We start from the raw sequence: 15,924 nt of genomic DNA, 5'->3' as shown, positions 1-15,924 counted from the left end.
CGGAAATGTGACTCATTACTGCAGTTACTATGGCAGACCCTCTGCCACAGAAAATATGGAAAAGCATCGTAACAGGCAGAAGAGCTGTGAATAAGGACAGCTTGAAAGAAAGGAACAACAGAACATCCAAAGCAGCCAAAGTCTGAAAAGCACAAGGTCTAGAGTCACTATCGAAGTTTTATATATATATATATATATATATATACACACAATAAAATGTTTCATCCAGAAAGTTCTCATAGAATATATTCTACCACTATAAATACGTGCCTCAAAGTAATGATATAACCAGTGTTTCCAAGTGGTCTAAAATGGATTTTGTGAGTTTTCCCATTCATTTGTGAAAAAAATCGTTGCTAAACAGATGGAAAAAATAAGACCCAGAAAAATCAATCAACTTGTACTCCGGAATACCAGATATATCATAGTTTTGTGTTGTTGATCTTGTTTGTTTAGTCCTTTGAAGTGACAAATTAACTAGCCATTGGGAGATCTAAACTGACAGTCCCGTATCATAACACCAAACCTAACAGTCCCTCGCACAGAGCTACCCACTCCATCTTAGCCCGTTAGTTCCTACCTTTGCGATTAGTTTTAAATACAGTGTGTGATCGCAGCGGGGTCTAGAAACACGAGATAAAACAAAAACTAAACAAATGCCTAAACTCTTTTCACGTGCACAGATTTAAGTATGCAGGAAAAGTATCTCATACTCGAAATACATGATCTTAACTTTTGGTGAGGATCATGCTAGCGTAAGATTGTAAAATAAATCTAAATAAACAACACATTGATACTCATAACTGTTATTAACATCCTTCTACAATTTTATTTTATTTTTATTTTTTCAATGATCTTAAACATTATTTCCTTTTTTTTTAAGTAACAAAAGACTTAGTCAACTTAGCGATGGGGAAGGTGAGGAGGAAACCAAAGACAACCTCGAACGGAGCTTAAAAGAAAATTGCATTCACTTCTTGATGGCCCGGGCAGGGCTGAGCAGGGACATCCCCATGTTTGGAGCTGCTGAGGGCCCCATGCCAGCCCTTGGGGCCCTCCCCTCCTCCACAGGAGAAGGGAAACCAGAAAGAAGCTGATTTGATGGACGCCTAGAGATACTGGACCCCCTTTAACCATGATGAACCTGTGAAAGTTAATCAGATTTATGCACATTTACAAAATTAATTTAGAAAAGTGAATGAGCCACAGATATCCGGAGTAAACCTCTTTATAGTCCCCGGGATCCTAGCACAGGCCAGACAGATAACAGGGGGGCAAAGAGAGTCCCAGGGGTCTGCAGCAAAGCAGAGAGCACTTGTCTGGCTGCAGTGGGCAGAGAAAAATTAGCCCTGTCAATTGCGGCCTTGAATAGCCCGGTTCTGTGTGATTTTCTGGAAATTATCATTCACAAATCGTTTTAGCAGTATTAACTGAAGCCAGACATATGCATAGTCTAGGTCATAACAATTCCACTCCTAGGTATAGATCCAGCAGAAATAGGTACATAGGGTCCCCAAAATATTTTCAGAGAATATTCACAGAAACACAACTCATAATAGCCCCAAACTAAAAATAGCCCAAAGGTCTTTCAATAGTAAAATGGACAAATATATTGCGATACAATCACAAAATGAAATTCCATTCAGCAGAGAAAAAGAATGAACACTTCCTACAGGAAACAGTGTGGAAAGATTTCACAAAGTGGTGAGCAGATGTTCAAAAGATGCCATCCCATAAGGTGCCATTTATATAAAGTTCAAATGGTAAAACTCTTCCTTGAAGACAGAAGTCAGAATGGCGATTACTTAAAGTCGGGGAGGAGGTGACAGGCTTTGGGGTGTTGGCGATGTCCTGTGCTGAGATCGCGGAGGTGGCCTCAGGAGGGGTCCACTTTGTAAAAACGCATCACCAAACCGTGCCCTAAAGATTCTGAGTATTATTGTACGTGTATTATGTATCACCCTCTAAGGTTGTAAAATAAAACGTCTGTATTTCTGAAAGAAATGAGTGTCCTGTTTCATGTAACGAATCTAGATTTTTATCTCAGAAACCAACTCAAAAATTGCGAAGCAACGTGGGAGCCAAACCAAACACGTCGGGGCTGCACGGGTCTCCTAGGGCAGGGACATCTTCAGGGTGATATTTTCTGGTTCGGACTTCGAATGACAATAGGATTTATTAAGCCCTTCTATCAGCAGGTCATTGCACCCCTAACAGAGTGCGTGGGAGGAGCTTCTCTGCACGGTGACCAGACGGTGGAGGGGCACTGGCATTCCAGGCGCCAGTGAGGCCAGCACATTACTTCCTCAGGATGTTCTGCTGATGCATTGAGGGCCCTCACTGGGTGATCAGGTAGCTCAGTTATACATGTATCTACATTCTTTTTCATAGCCTTTTCCCTTACGGTTTATCCCAGGTTAGTGAATATAGCTCCCTGTGCTCTACAGTAGGACCTTGTTGTTATCCATTTTATAAATATACCAGTTTGCACGTGCTATTCCCAAACTCCCAATCCAACCCTCTCCCACCCCCTTCCTCCTTGGCAACCACCAGTCTATTTTCTATGTCCCTGATTCTGCTTCTGTTTCACAGACAGGTTCATTTGTGTCATATTTTAGATTCCTCATATAAGTAATATCATATGGTATTTGTCTTTCTCTTTCTGACTTAATTCAACTTCCTGATAACTGAATAAACCGACTCAACCAAAGTCTGATTTTCCTCACAATTTCACTGACGAGGAAGATAAGATCCACATTTGAAGGCTGGTTTGAAGAGAAAGCAAAATAAGATTTAAGACCATTTTATGTGGCTGAATTCTACATCTGCTGACAAAATATGCGAAGCCATTTAGAAAGAAAAACGGTGCAAGCTGTAGATTTACAAGAGATTAGGGCGCAAGCCTACTACAATGTAGTTTTATCTTTTTTTTAACCTAGGCCCTAAGAAATATTTAATCCATAACTTTATATATATAGTATGGAGGTGACCAAATCCTTTTTGAAACATGTAAAATATTTATGACTTCAAATACTTTATATCATACCCTAACACATACTACTTTATAATGTTCTACAATTTATGCACCTAATTTTTTTTATCATTTTAGTCTTTTTTTAAATTGAAGTATAGTTGATTTATAGTATTGTGCTCACTTCTGTACCTCAAAGTGATTCAGTTATACATATACATACATTCTTTTCTATATTCTTTTCCATTATGGTTTAATCACAGGATATTGACTAGAGTTCCCTGCATGCACCTAATTTTTAAGACAACATTCAGCGGTATGGAGAGAAACCAAGAGACGAGTAGTGTTAGACAAACAATCCAAAAATGAGGCAAAAGGCACTAACATTTTTATTCAGCAATCCACTTAGCAACACTAAGAGAATCTCTGACTTCCTTCTAGTATTGAAACTTCTACCTCACCTACCACTTCTTTTTTATTACAATACTGTAAAACAGAATAAACTGCAAAGTGTGTTTTATTTTAACCAAAAAGCCAAAACTATAGAAATCAGTTTTAAACAACGTTTAATTTTAGGCACAAAATACAAATAATTTTGTTTTGAAAAAAACACCTTTAAAAATATTTTAATGTAAACTGGGGAAAACTAGTGTAGACCAGGGTCTACTTTTCCATCTGTTTAAACAATGAAGTAAACTGTTTAAACTGATGACATTTAAAAATATAAGCAAAACACATGACGTTATAAAAGATAAGTATTACAGCATTCTCAAAAATGAGTCTCTATAAAATGAAAATTAGGACAACGTCTTCTGGCATGTGATAATCTCCGGAACAAGCACATGGCATGTAACATACTCAGGATGCCAAGAACTTTAATTAAACCTCAACTTCCGAAAAGCTAATAACATGAGTATTTTTTAAAGGCTGGGATATGTGAACTACAATACCAGCAGTTTAAAACGGAAGGAAAGGAAATAAAGGGAAATGATATTACATTATTACAAATGTACTGATTAACTTCTAGGGCAGATTTTCTTCTTAGATAAAAACACTTATAGTTATTTCTTTCAATTAATGCTTATATGCATGAATTGGAATTACCCTACATTAAAAGTTTCTGAAGTAACCGAAATTAGCTATAAAAAATATGCCTAAGTGTAAACACATGAGAGAATTATTTCCCTCCTGTGAAAGATGTCCAGGAGTGTTCCAGCGGGTAATAGATGATATTAGAGCTAAAAATTGCAAACTTGAAATAAACCTAAAAGACTTAAATAGTACCTATATCCTATTTTGAGTCCGATTGTTTAATATGATATTTAAGTTTAAAATGTTTTACTTTTTCATGTATGGAATGCAAGATTTCTATACTTTTTTTTTTTCGTTTTTTTAGTTTCCTCAATATTAACTGAAAAAGGAGAAACGGTATTTAACATAAAAATAGAGGATAAATCCTGAGATTTCCCCCAAATGTCTTAATGTCCTACAGGCATGGGCGCTGTTCCATAGCAAACAGTGGGATACCATTTTTGAAGAAATGATTACTGCCCCTTTGAATCTTGTGCTTCTTCCAAGGTAAGAAACTATGACTAAGGTGTTCAACATGGCATTATAGTGAAAAGTCTTCCTAGTTCTATTTTTCCTTAAACGGGCTCTAGTTCTTGTAATTCACATGACACCCTTTGGCTGTGGTTGTCTGTTAAATTTCCTGTTTTGGTCTAGTTTCAGCAAACCAGGCTATGGTAACTACCTTTTATTTTTTTCCTTTTAGTATTTCCAGTTAAGTGTTTTCTCTTTAGAGGTACAAAGAAAGGGAGGAAAACAGCCACACCAAGGTGTGTAAGTAGGTCACAGAAGTTTCAGCGCACCAAAAAACGTGCCGTCTCCATCCCGGGATATTTTAGCATCTTCGCGTGGTATTGCCAGTTGGAGTTCATCTCCTTCCTCCAGCTTTGCGATGCCTGGAAACGAATGATTTGCAAGAACTTTAAGCAGTTGTACACGGAAAGGAGGGGGAGGGGAGGACATTAAAGACAACTACTTTGTTTTGGAAAGAAATAGTAACATGGGCATTCACCCTTCAAATTACACCAGTGGACTTCTAAACCAGTTATTATTTGCCTAAACACCCCCCAAAAAACAGTAAAAGAAACGAGCAGGAGTTATAACAGACATAAATGGATGTGTCACCTACTGTTTGTAAAACGGAGAATCTAAACAGGAACCAAACATCTAACTATAAGAAGAAAAATTTAGGAATTCATAGCACGTCCCTTGAAGGAATGTTATATAGTTCAAAGTGGTTTTGCTTCATTTTATTGACATGGGAATCTTTAAAAAATGTTCAATAAAAATACAAAAAAATGAGCACACCCACGTATATATACTGCATAGTCCTAAATATACTTTCAAATGTGCATAAAAATGCATAAATTATTTAAAAGTGAAAAACAAAACACTACTTATTCACAAAGCACATCTGCTAACATAGTCTTTCTCTAGAGTACAAACTATGGGATGAGGAGTCGTTTGGATTACTTTTATAGCCCTCTATAATTTGTGTTTCCATACTTGTTTTTATAATCAAAAGCAACAAGGTAATTAGCTTCTCAAAACTGATCAACTAATCTGCATGCATGCGCCTAATTTACAGTAATGCAGGCTGTGATTCAGGAATACAAAACACAACTCAGGAACTACAATCTGTATATCAGGTCATTCTTGGCATCATTTTAAAAGAAAAAGATAAAGAAAAAGAAAGAGGAGGAGGGGCAGAGAATAAAACCAACGAAATAACAAAGGAAACAGCATCTAAATTGTCAATACTTTCAACTAACAATTTTAAAAGTAGTTGCATTGTTTCATTAACATGCCATGAAAATGCATTTACAGGAACATATCTACGTGAACCTCTATTCCACTTTCAAGCCAAAGCACCTGGGTGTCCTGCAGCAATAGCCAGTGGGTGTTTATTTACTGAGCACCTCAGATATACCAGACACCTTGTAGGCCCTGATAGGGCAGTGATCAGAATAACCAAAGAGTCTGTCTACAAGGATCTTGTTTTTTGTTAATAGCCCAAGAAAGACAACAAACAAAAGAACATAGTTTTAGGTATTGTTAAGGGTAAAGTGTACACTTTTAGGATTGGCAAGGCATTTGATGACTACACTAAGTAGTACAAAAAAAAAAGATTGAAGCTATTTGTTGAATGGATTAGTCATTATCATAGAGATTGAAGATAATCTAATAATTTGACAAAGGCTATAGATCACAGATCATTAAGTAATAGTAACTTTCAAAATAAAGTCTGTGTGAACCAACTATGTTTCAAAGTAGGTTCTATTTAAAATTTCACCACTGGGTTATTGGCTATTTCAATTCTTCCAGATTATAGCAATCAGCTCTAACTTTTTCTACAATAAACACATTCAATTTGTTAATGAAATAATAAGATTCAGCTTCGCTGGGCTCCTCAAATGGACCATTTAAATTTTTTCCAGATTATTATGGAAGCACTTTATACACATATACACCAATGTGTAGCTTTTAATGGTTTTAAACAAATTCGTTCCAGAACAGATAAAGATTGAAAACCTGAAGTTTCCTAGAAAACACTTTTCGTAAATAATAACTAAGCTACTAGCACTGAGAAATATCTTTAAGGTCAAGTTAATTACTCTTAAAAAGTAAGGCACCTAGGAAATCGGGCTGAGAAAGTAACCATGAGGGGCTGATGATTAGAAAATTTGAAAAAGAGTGTGTTGTAAAGCTCTAAGTACTTTTAATTAATGTAAATAAATATAACAGACTGAAGTGACCTCAACATTTATACATATTTTGCAACACCAAAATACTGGTTACCACTGGCTGCAGGGAAACATTTCTCTATGAAAATTAGGGAATTCCAATTTAGTAAACTTCCTCATCACCCTGTCAAAGCTATTTATGGCTGTGGATCCAGGACGACAATCGTCTCCATTTTTGGGGAACTATCTTGCTTTCTCACTTGTTCCAGCGGGCCTTTGTCAGTAAACACCTTTGGAACACAGTGCTTCAAATCGCACAGCCCAGCTGCAGCCCAAGCTCCACACTGTCATTCACGCTAACTGTCTGGAAGGGAAGACATTCCTCGGGGTCCTGAATGGATTTGCCAAAATCACCAGAGAGAAATAAATGAGTCGAAGGCAATTTTTTTTTTTTCAAATACTGGCCTCGATTAATTTGAAATTACCCCAAGACAAAATGAAAGCTACGATGGCAATTACAGCCCAAACAGACCTGAAATGAAGCGAGCCTGCCCTTTCCCTTCTCTGAGTCGAAATGCAGCCTCACTCCTACACCTTCACATCCCAAACGCATCCACCTGGTGTCCACTGACACCGGCAAAGCCACTGTGCCACTGGACTTGACCCTCAAACCGGCCAAAGGCACTTCTTCCGCAGGAGGTAAAGAAGAGATTCCGTGAGTCCCACTGGGGTCAGACTGGCTGGTTTAAACTAAGTTCTGTGCAGCCTAAGACAATGTGTGCTTCCTCTCTGTGCCTCAGGCCCCACCTCCCCTCAACAGGGAGGATTAAAGGAAGGGGCACAGGTAAAGTGCCTGGCACATGGCTATCATTCTCTTATTATTCCAGCATTGTTATTACAGGTTGAAGAAAACACAGCTTACGATTGTTCTAGTGTGAACTGCTGTGAAGTTACTGCCCTTTCTAAATGTATATAAAAATGATAAACCTATTAATAATGATTTTGTCCCTATTAAAACAGACTAGCTTATCATTCAAGATAATAAAAACCACACAGTATATTGAGGAATGTCTTTCTGTCTATGTATATAGAACTATTATTTACCAGCTGAATAACAGGAATTATTGGGTAGTGTTTCAGGCATATTTTGAATACATCGGAACAAAGTCACCAGACTCAATTCGTCCCCAAAGACATGGACTTTTTTCCTCTGTATTAGGTGTCCCATGGCAAAGGTGTTATCGGTGTACAAAACCTGAGAAACAAACCAAAGAACTTTGTCAGAAGTCAGCACAAAATGGGAGGCACTGGACAGTGACAGCGCTATTAGGGTTGAACCTACCTGCCCGTATATAAAGAAGTAACCCGTTTCTTTGACCAATATTTTGTTCTCTTTTTCTTCTAGGGCTCTTCCTCTTTTAAAGCTGAGAAGCCACGGAACAAATGTGTAAGCTCCTACAATGAAGAGAATGATTTATAAGAAAAAAAAACTGAGAAAAGCAGTTTTTCACCTCCACTTAGCTGCTAAACTAAGTCTGAAACTTAGAGGAGAACTTCTTCTTTTAAAAAAACGGGAAAAGAAGAGAAATCACAATCCTCCATTGGTTTCTCAGCCATCATTTACATACTCACCCAGGCAATTATCAGATACAGGAACTTGAAAGCAAACACTTCATATGTAATGTCTGGGCGTTTTGATTTCTTCTGTATCTCAGCAATTTTCAAAATATAGTCTGGTCTGGATGGGAACAGTTTGAGGCCAGAAAAATGGACAAACTGTCTCTGAATAACACACCAAGAGAAATTTTTGGTTTTCCCTTGATTCTGCTGGGGAGGAAGAGATTTTCCTCTACCCTTCTTGGTTCTTCTGGCTGGTCTAAGAATTAAACTGACATGAGACAGATCAACAGGAGAAAATCACACGAAAGTTTAATAATATGCATACATGGCAGAGTCCCAGGAAGACTGAGTAACTCCCCAAAGTGGGCAAAGCCCTCACTTTGAATACCATCTTCAGCTAAAGACAAAGGAGGATGTTGGGGGTACGGGTTCAGGACTTCAAAGGGGAGAAAGGCGACTCACAAAGAGATGGAAAAGCAAATGTCTGCTGGGCCACCAGAGACAGTGGGACACAGAGTGCACTCTGGTCGCTAAGCCCTACCAGAGTCTCCCCCACTACCCTCAGCCCATATTCTTTGCAGACGTCTCTCATGATGGCTCTGTTCTAGGAACAAGTCCTCTATCCAAAGTCTTTTAGGCAGTTAAGGGGAGAGGTAACAAGAAATACTTCCTGAGTCTTCTTAAAAATAATCACTAAAAATAATCAGCCTAAATTAATCCTCATGTCAAAGAGACACATTTTGGGGCAGCCAATTTTGCTCCCCTCCAGTTCCCAGAGAGGACGGAGTTTGTATGTGGAGAGTTTAGCAAAGAATATGGGGAGGAAGCCACCCTCTCCCCAACATGGCAATAAGACAGAGCTTAAGGAGAGGGAGGGAAATTACTGAGATGCAATCTCTCCTAGGAAATGGTCCAGGAATGTTGTGATAACCAACCGTAATGTTCAAGTTGAAGTGGTTTCTGTTCGATACACCAATTCTCCTCCACTATCCCTCAAACATCACTTGGGGAGTGGCAGGAGAGCCACGGTTCTCAAGAGTTGGATAAAGGGGCAGAGAGAAGACAGAGGCCAAAGAAATGCGTCGGCAAAAGGGGTGCAGATGGCTGAGCCGGAATGCCCACTGAAAGGGTAAACACTACTTTCCGGTGAATTCACACGCCAAGGTCACTGGATTTCCCACCATCATGTTATGCATATATTGGAGTAAACAGTGGACCCTGAGGCTAGGGGCTGGGAAATCTGGGGTATAAATAAAATGGCATAAAGTAAGGGAAAAGAAGATTAGGGAAATGGCAGTACCAGAAAAAAATAGTAAAATGCAACTGTGGTAGTCTAAAATCATATAAAAAATTGTTCCCCTATAATTGGCAATGTCGGACCACATGTGCCTCCAAGCTTCACCTTGGTCATAACAAAAAGAGAAACAAAATCAGTAATAAAATTCAGAAGTCTACGGCATGACAGAAGCTCAGGAAAAGAACAACTTGTCCTAGATTGAGCATAAAGGAAATTTTCCCCTGTGGATTTTCCTAAGGGGGCACCCTAGGATGCAATAGTTGACAATGCTTTCATGTTCATAAATACAATTTCTAAGTGGACATGCCCACTTCAATGGTGCCCCCAAGGCAAAACCATCCTACTTGAACTTCTCCCAAATAGGATTCTCGGGGGAAGAATACAAAAGAAGAACCACATATTTTCTGAATATTTCTGAGGAATTATGAACCTGAGTGGTCAAACAAAGCCACTACACTGTGAATTCAAGTTACAATCAAACAATTCCTTAAGGCAGCCCTCCAGGATCACATTCCACAGACAGAGGGAGGGAGCTGAGAGGGAGGGGTGGGTGGAGAGAGGAGGCAGCAGGAGGGGAGCCCAGAGATCTCCACTCCTCTCCTGTGCTCCCCTGAATGGCTCCATCTCTCAGGAGGAGTGAATGCTCCCGCCGACACGTGAGGCAGGTCCGATCCCCCCAATCTGCTCTCCACGAAGATGGTCTCTGAGAAACCATTTCCTTAAATGAAAACTCTCCAGTGCCACACACTGGGTATGACAGTCCACGAATAAAGATCTCCCCATTTACAAATAACAGAGGTAATCTCATCATCACCTGTTTTTATAAAATATTATTTCGGTGAAAAGATTATAATGACGTAGTTTTAAATTCTGTTTAAATAAAGGTCACGTGCCCAAAGCATTCTTTAAGGTAGAGTTCTGAAAACATGAGGAAAAATTAATATCATGGTTGTTATTATTGTAAAATGTAAGCTGATGACTGAACGTGATTGTTTTCATGGAAGTGATACTTATTTGGTACTCTGACCACAAAGGGCTTTCCTTCCCCTTCAAAACTATACACATCATAGACTCTAATTTCTCTGAGTTTGGGGACTGTTTCTGTTTGGTTCCCTGCTGTTTCCCCAGAGCCTAAAATGATACCTGGGCCCACAGCAGATGCAGCAAATATTTATTGAGTTAACTAATTCAACTTTAAACATAAAATAATTCAAAATGATGGGGTCCTAGGCAATTAGTCACTAGCATTCGATTGTTTTTTAAAAGCATTTTATTACCTCGTTTCTGAAACTCTTGGAAATGAAACACCCTCCATTATAGAGGTAATATGAACTCTTGAAGTAAAACACATATCTCTAAAACTGCTTGTTTATATTCTGACTAGAGATATTTATCGACTAAAAAAATTTTTTTGCCATACCTGAAATTGATCCTCTATTTCTTTATACAATATCTATAAAATTAGCCAGTTCTTACCAAATTCCACTGCTGTATTGTCATAATAGAAAGAAAAACAAGTAGTTATTAGGTTTATATTCTTATTTACTCTTTTGCTTTTGGCATTTCATCATACCTCGCTGGAAACACTCTTACTGAAGAGAGAGAGAGTATTCATTTACTTGTCTTTATATACTGTCTATGTTTCTCCTCCCAACCCCACCCTCACACATGCACGTGTGCACGTGCGCGCACACACACACACATACACACGGATTATACTCCATTAGGCCAAGGCGATGACTATGCTGTAGTCACAGCTGGAAACTCAGACGCCAAGAATGGAGCCTAGCACACAGTACGCACTCAATCAATATGTGCTGCTCAATGAATTTTTAATTTAAGAAAACAGCCTGACCAATTAATAAAAGCTAAAGTAATTATAAACTTAAGCATAAATGTTACAATATGTTTCTACATCTTAAAACTCACTTAGATTTTTTTGCCTGCTAGTTAGACCACAGACAGATGCTAACAAGAAAATATGCACTAAATGACTATTCTGTAGGATGCTTATCTAAACTAGTATGAATCACTCCTTATAGTATTTAGGAATTTGGAAAGGAAAAATTTCAATGACCACAGATTCTTACATCTTCTCCTCATACATAGAAAAGCACTAAAGTCATTAAACTGAGAGTCTATTCTTTGTGATTAGCAGTAATCTTTTGATGTTCGACTAAACATTCTTTTCCAGAAAAAAAAAAAAATTAGATATATCCAGGTTCCTCCCTTGCCTTTTTGGAACTGTTTCTCAGAGCTATCTGAGAGGCTGTCTCCGAGGCTATAGTCCTCAATAAGACACTGAATGAACTCCAACTCATAGATCTTATATTGTGTGTTTTTATTTCAGTCAGTGGAGGTAAATTCTAGGAGTATTAATGCTTAATTTTTCCAGTCAACAGCTAAAATACTGATATACCTTGGTAGGTAAAGTGTGAACTTTCCAACTCCACTCAGCTTTAAATACTTGACGTATTTAAATGTTTTGGAAAACTTAATAAATTACTGTGTACAATATGTGAAATTAAATAAAAATAATGCCAGTATTTAAATGTAAAAATAATTTACACGTATTTCTGAAAATGCCTGCTTTTGAAAGAGTAGATCTTTCCTGTACTGATATATATGAAAGACTTGTAGATAAATTTTAGGACAACATATTTTTATAGGAAAATCAGATCTATTTCATTAATATTTGTTTTCTATTCTATTTTATGAATAGGAAATTTCCTCCCAAATATTTATACTTCCAGTGTTATTTCCCTCAGTAATTGACTAGAAATGCTCCAGAGAGCAGCTGTCAATCACAGCTAACACATTTGGTTACTGCTCCTTATTTTCTATTTTATTATCTTAAAACTCCTGGAAATAGTTTTAAGGGAGAAGATACTAATAATATTTTTTGAAGATAGATTAAGTAAACCAATTTAAGAAATAGGGCTTTTTAAAAAAGAAATAGGGATTTTTTTAATTGAACAAATATAATTTAGCAGTGAAATCCATGTAACCATATGCCTCATTCTGTAGATGAGGCAGGACTAGGAAAATCAAAAGAAACAGAAGCCAGACAGGCAGAGCCATGCAGGCTGAGCTACGAGTAGGGCAATGAGAAGCCCTGTAGGGGCTGTGAGCAGTGGGGGAAAAATGACAATATCTGTGTTTTGGAAACATCTCTACGTAGTTACCAGGTAAGAAATGTGCAAAACTGGAGGCAAGGAAACCAGCCAAGGTGAGAGACGATGGTGGTTTATACTAGGATGGTGAAATGAAAATGAAGAAAAACAGATTGGTTCAAATTATATATGTAAGGAATCACTGATAAAGTTTAGAGATTAACGTACTGACTTCGAGGAAGCAGTCAAGAATGACACCCAGAATTCTGGATTGAACAGCTGAAGACATGGTCAGCACTTACTGAAATAGGAGACACTGGAAAAAGACCAGACTTGGGGCAAAGTTCTAAAGAGTTCACGCTGAGATGCCACCAAGATACTCAGGAAAAGATGTTAGGTAGACAGAGGTGTACATAGGCTTGGATTTCGGAAAAGTCATCTGAGCTAAAGATGTACATTTAAGCCATCACACATTCATGTTAAGTGACAACATAGGAGGATTTAGGAACGCCAAAGAAATAAGAATGAAGACAATGGGACTGTGTCAGAGGTCTGAAAAACATCAATACTGAAGAAATTTAAGAATAATTTGCAAAGAAGTTTAAAAAGCAGCTGCCAAAAAAGCTAGGAACATGGTTGGAGAAACAAACCAAGAAAAGCACGTGTTTCCAAAAGAAGGGAATCATCAGGTGTCAAATTCTACTGTGAGATTAAATCTCATCATTGCCTCTATGAAATAATTATGTTGAAAAACAGAATAAACAAGAGACTTCCACTATCAATGATTGTGGAAATCACATCTCTCCTTTTTTACCTCCTGTAAATCCTATGAAAGAAACATAGATGTGTGTTCTCCAAAATAACTGCAAGGGATGCCAAAGGCAACTGAGATCACACTGAAGCTGAGCATAAAAGTGAAGAGAAGAAGCAAAGAAAATAGTGTATGGCCTGGAAGCAGCAAAGTTCACATAGAGTCAGCAAAATCAACTCAATAAAGGTGACGACTCCCTCACACACACACACACACACACACACACACACACACAAATCTACAAACAAACAATACAGGAAATGTCAATGTTAGCTAAAAGAATTTGGGAAATTAGGGGGGGAAAGTGCTCACTTAAATGAAAGTAAAAGTAGAAGTTTCAGAAGGGAAAATAGGTGTCACACAAAACAAAATGAGATGGAAATAAAAAAAGAGTTAAGAATTTGAGAAAAATTGTAAAACCATAGAATATAAAAGATAGGTAATGAATTACCAGCATATACATAATTGGAACCCAGGAGACAAAACAAAAACAACAAAAAGTCAAGCAGAACAACCACTTAGAGCTACTGCAGAATTAAAAGACCCATTATGTGTCAGAGAAAGTTGATTCAGAGTTTTATTAGTTTCTTATTGCAGCTGTAACAAATTACCACAAACTTAGTGGCTTAAAACAATACACATTTATTATCTCCCATTTGAAACATCAGAAGTCTCACTGGGCAAAAATCAAGGTGTTGGCAAGTGTGTTCTTTCTGGATGCTGGAATGTCCATCCCTTGCCTTTTCCAGCTTCTACAGTCTGCCTGCTTTTCTGGGCTTGTGGCCCTTCCTCTTCCCAGACAGCAATCACATCATTCTGAACTCTGTTTTCATTGCCACATCACCTTCTCTGACTCTGACCCTGCTAACTCTCTCATACAAGGACCTTTGTAATTATACTGGGACCACACAGATAATCCAGGATAATATGCCCAAATTCCTTATCTTAATCACATCTTCAAAGTCCCTTTTGCCAGGTGAGGTAATAAACTCACAGGTTTCAGGCATTACAGTGTGGACATGTCTGAGGAAATATTTTTCTACCCACCACAATAGTCTACCTTCAGCTATATAATAAAATAAGTACTGAAATTTTAAGGTAAATATATAATTCTTTGTGTAACTAGGCAAGATAGTCAAGCCACTTATGAGAAGAAAATTTTCTCTTACTTTAGTTTTCTTCAAAGTGCATATAATGCCAAAGGCAAAAGACAGTGGAGAAATTCCTACAAGTTACCCAGGTAAAGAAAGGGTAAACTGAGGATTTCATACTCAGGCATCTGTCCTTAAAGTATAAAAACTACAAGGAAACAGCTTTATTAATGTAAACACTAAGAGAGCATTGTTCTCCTGTGGCGATTTTGAATAAGCTAGTAGAAAACAAAATTCAGGAAACTAAGATATGAATGAGGAAACCATTGCAAAAGGACTTGCAATGGGTATTGAATATATTTACTGCAAAAACACATAAAGACGATGGTTTGATGATAAAGAATAGAACAGTTTTATGTCATGACAATGTAGAGATTATATAACTAGCAAATACTGAGAAGTAGTGGAGAAAAAAATGTTGACAGTAAATTCATCAATTGCCTCATTTGTAACAGCTGGGGCTCAACGGATATAAATTAAAGTTGAGAGATCAAGTAATAGAAATATAAACATTGTAACAGTATGTAGATAAGCATTAAGAAATATAATATCACTATCTAAAAAATGGATGGTGGAGGACAGGAATGAGAGAGAAAATAAAGAAAAATCATATTTAATTTTATTACAGACCAGAGTAGACAATCAATATACATTATCTAAAGATATAATTAAAGATGTCAGAGTAATATAATGAAAAATGACAGAGTAGAAAGCTCAAAAATAAGTCCCTTTGTGGAGGGAAGGGTATACAATGGAGAAAAGACAGTCTCTTCAATAAGTGGTGCTGGGAAAACTGGACAGCTACATGTAAAAGAATGAAATTAGAACACTCCCTAACACCATACACAAAAATAAACTCAAAATGGATTAAAGACCTAAATGTAAGACCAGACACTATAAAACTCTTAGAGGAAAACATAGGAAGAACACTCTTTGACATAAATCACAGCAAGACGTTTTTTGATCCAACTCCTAGAGTAATGGAAATAAAAACAAAAATAAACAAATGGGACCTAATGAAACTTAAAAGATTTTGCACAGTAAAGGAAACTACAAACAAGACAAAAAGACAACCCTCAAAATGGGAGAAAATAATTGCAAATGAGTCAAAGGAAAAAGGATTAATCTCCAAAATATATAAACAGCTCATGCAGCTCAATATTAAAGAAACAAAAAACCCCATCCAAAAATGGGCAGAAGACCTAAATA

The 15,924-nt window shown here is 37.4% G+C and overlaps 1 protein-coding gene across 2 annotated transcripts in view; it reads right to left on the bottom strand.

Moving 5' to 3' along the window:
- Window positions 1-4,371: 4,371 nt before the first annotated feature.
- The window catches only part of TNFSF13B (TNF superfamily member 13b), a 43,144-nt gene continuing 31,591 nt past the window's right edge, over window positions 4,372-15,924 (bottom strand). For both annotated transcript variants that reach the window (XM_055089350.1, XM_024123168.3), the window contains exons 7-9: window positions 8,066-8,178; window positions 7,828-7,978; window positions 4,372-4,935 (exon numbers count right to left, since the gene is read on the bottom strand). In XM_055089350.1, coding sequence (XP_054945325.1) covers window positions 4,823-4,935; window positions 7,828-7,978; window positions 8,066-8,178 — 377 coding nt within the window. In that variant the 3' untranslated portion in view covers window positions 4,372-4,822. The remainder of the gene's footprint in view (window positions 4,936-7,827; window positions 7,979-8,065; window positions 8,179-15,924) is intronic.

The sequence above is a fragment of the Physeter macrocephalus genome, chromosome 13, assembly GCF_002837175.3.
Source record: "Physeter macrocephalus isolate SW-GA chromosome 13, ASM283717v5, whole genome shotgun sequence".
In the NCBI taxonomy this organism is placed as follows: Eukaryota; Metazoa; Chordata; class Mammalia; order Artiodactyla; family Physeteridae; genus Physeter; species Physeter macrocephalus.
This window is presented reverse-complemented; position numbering and strand designations above follow the sequence as displayed.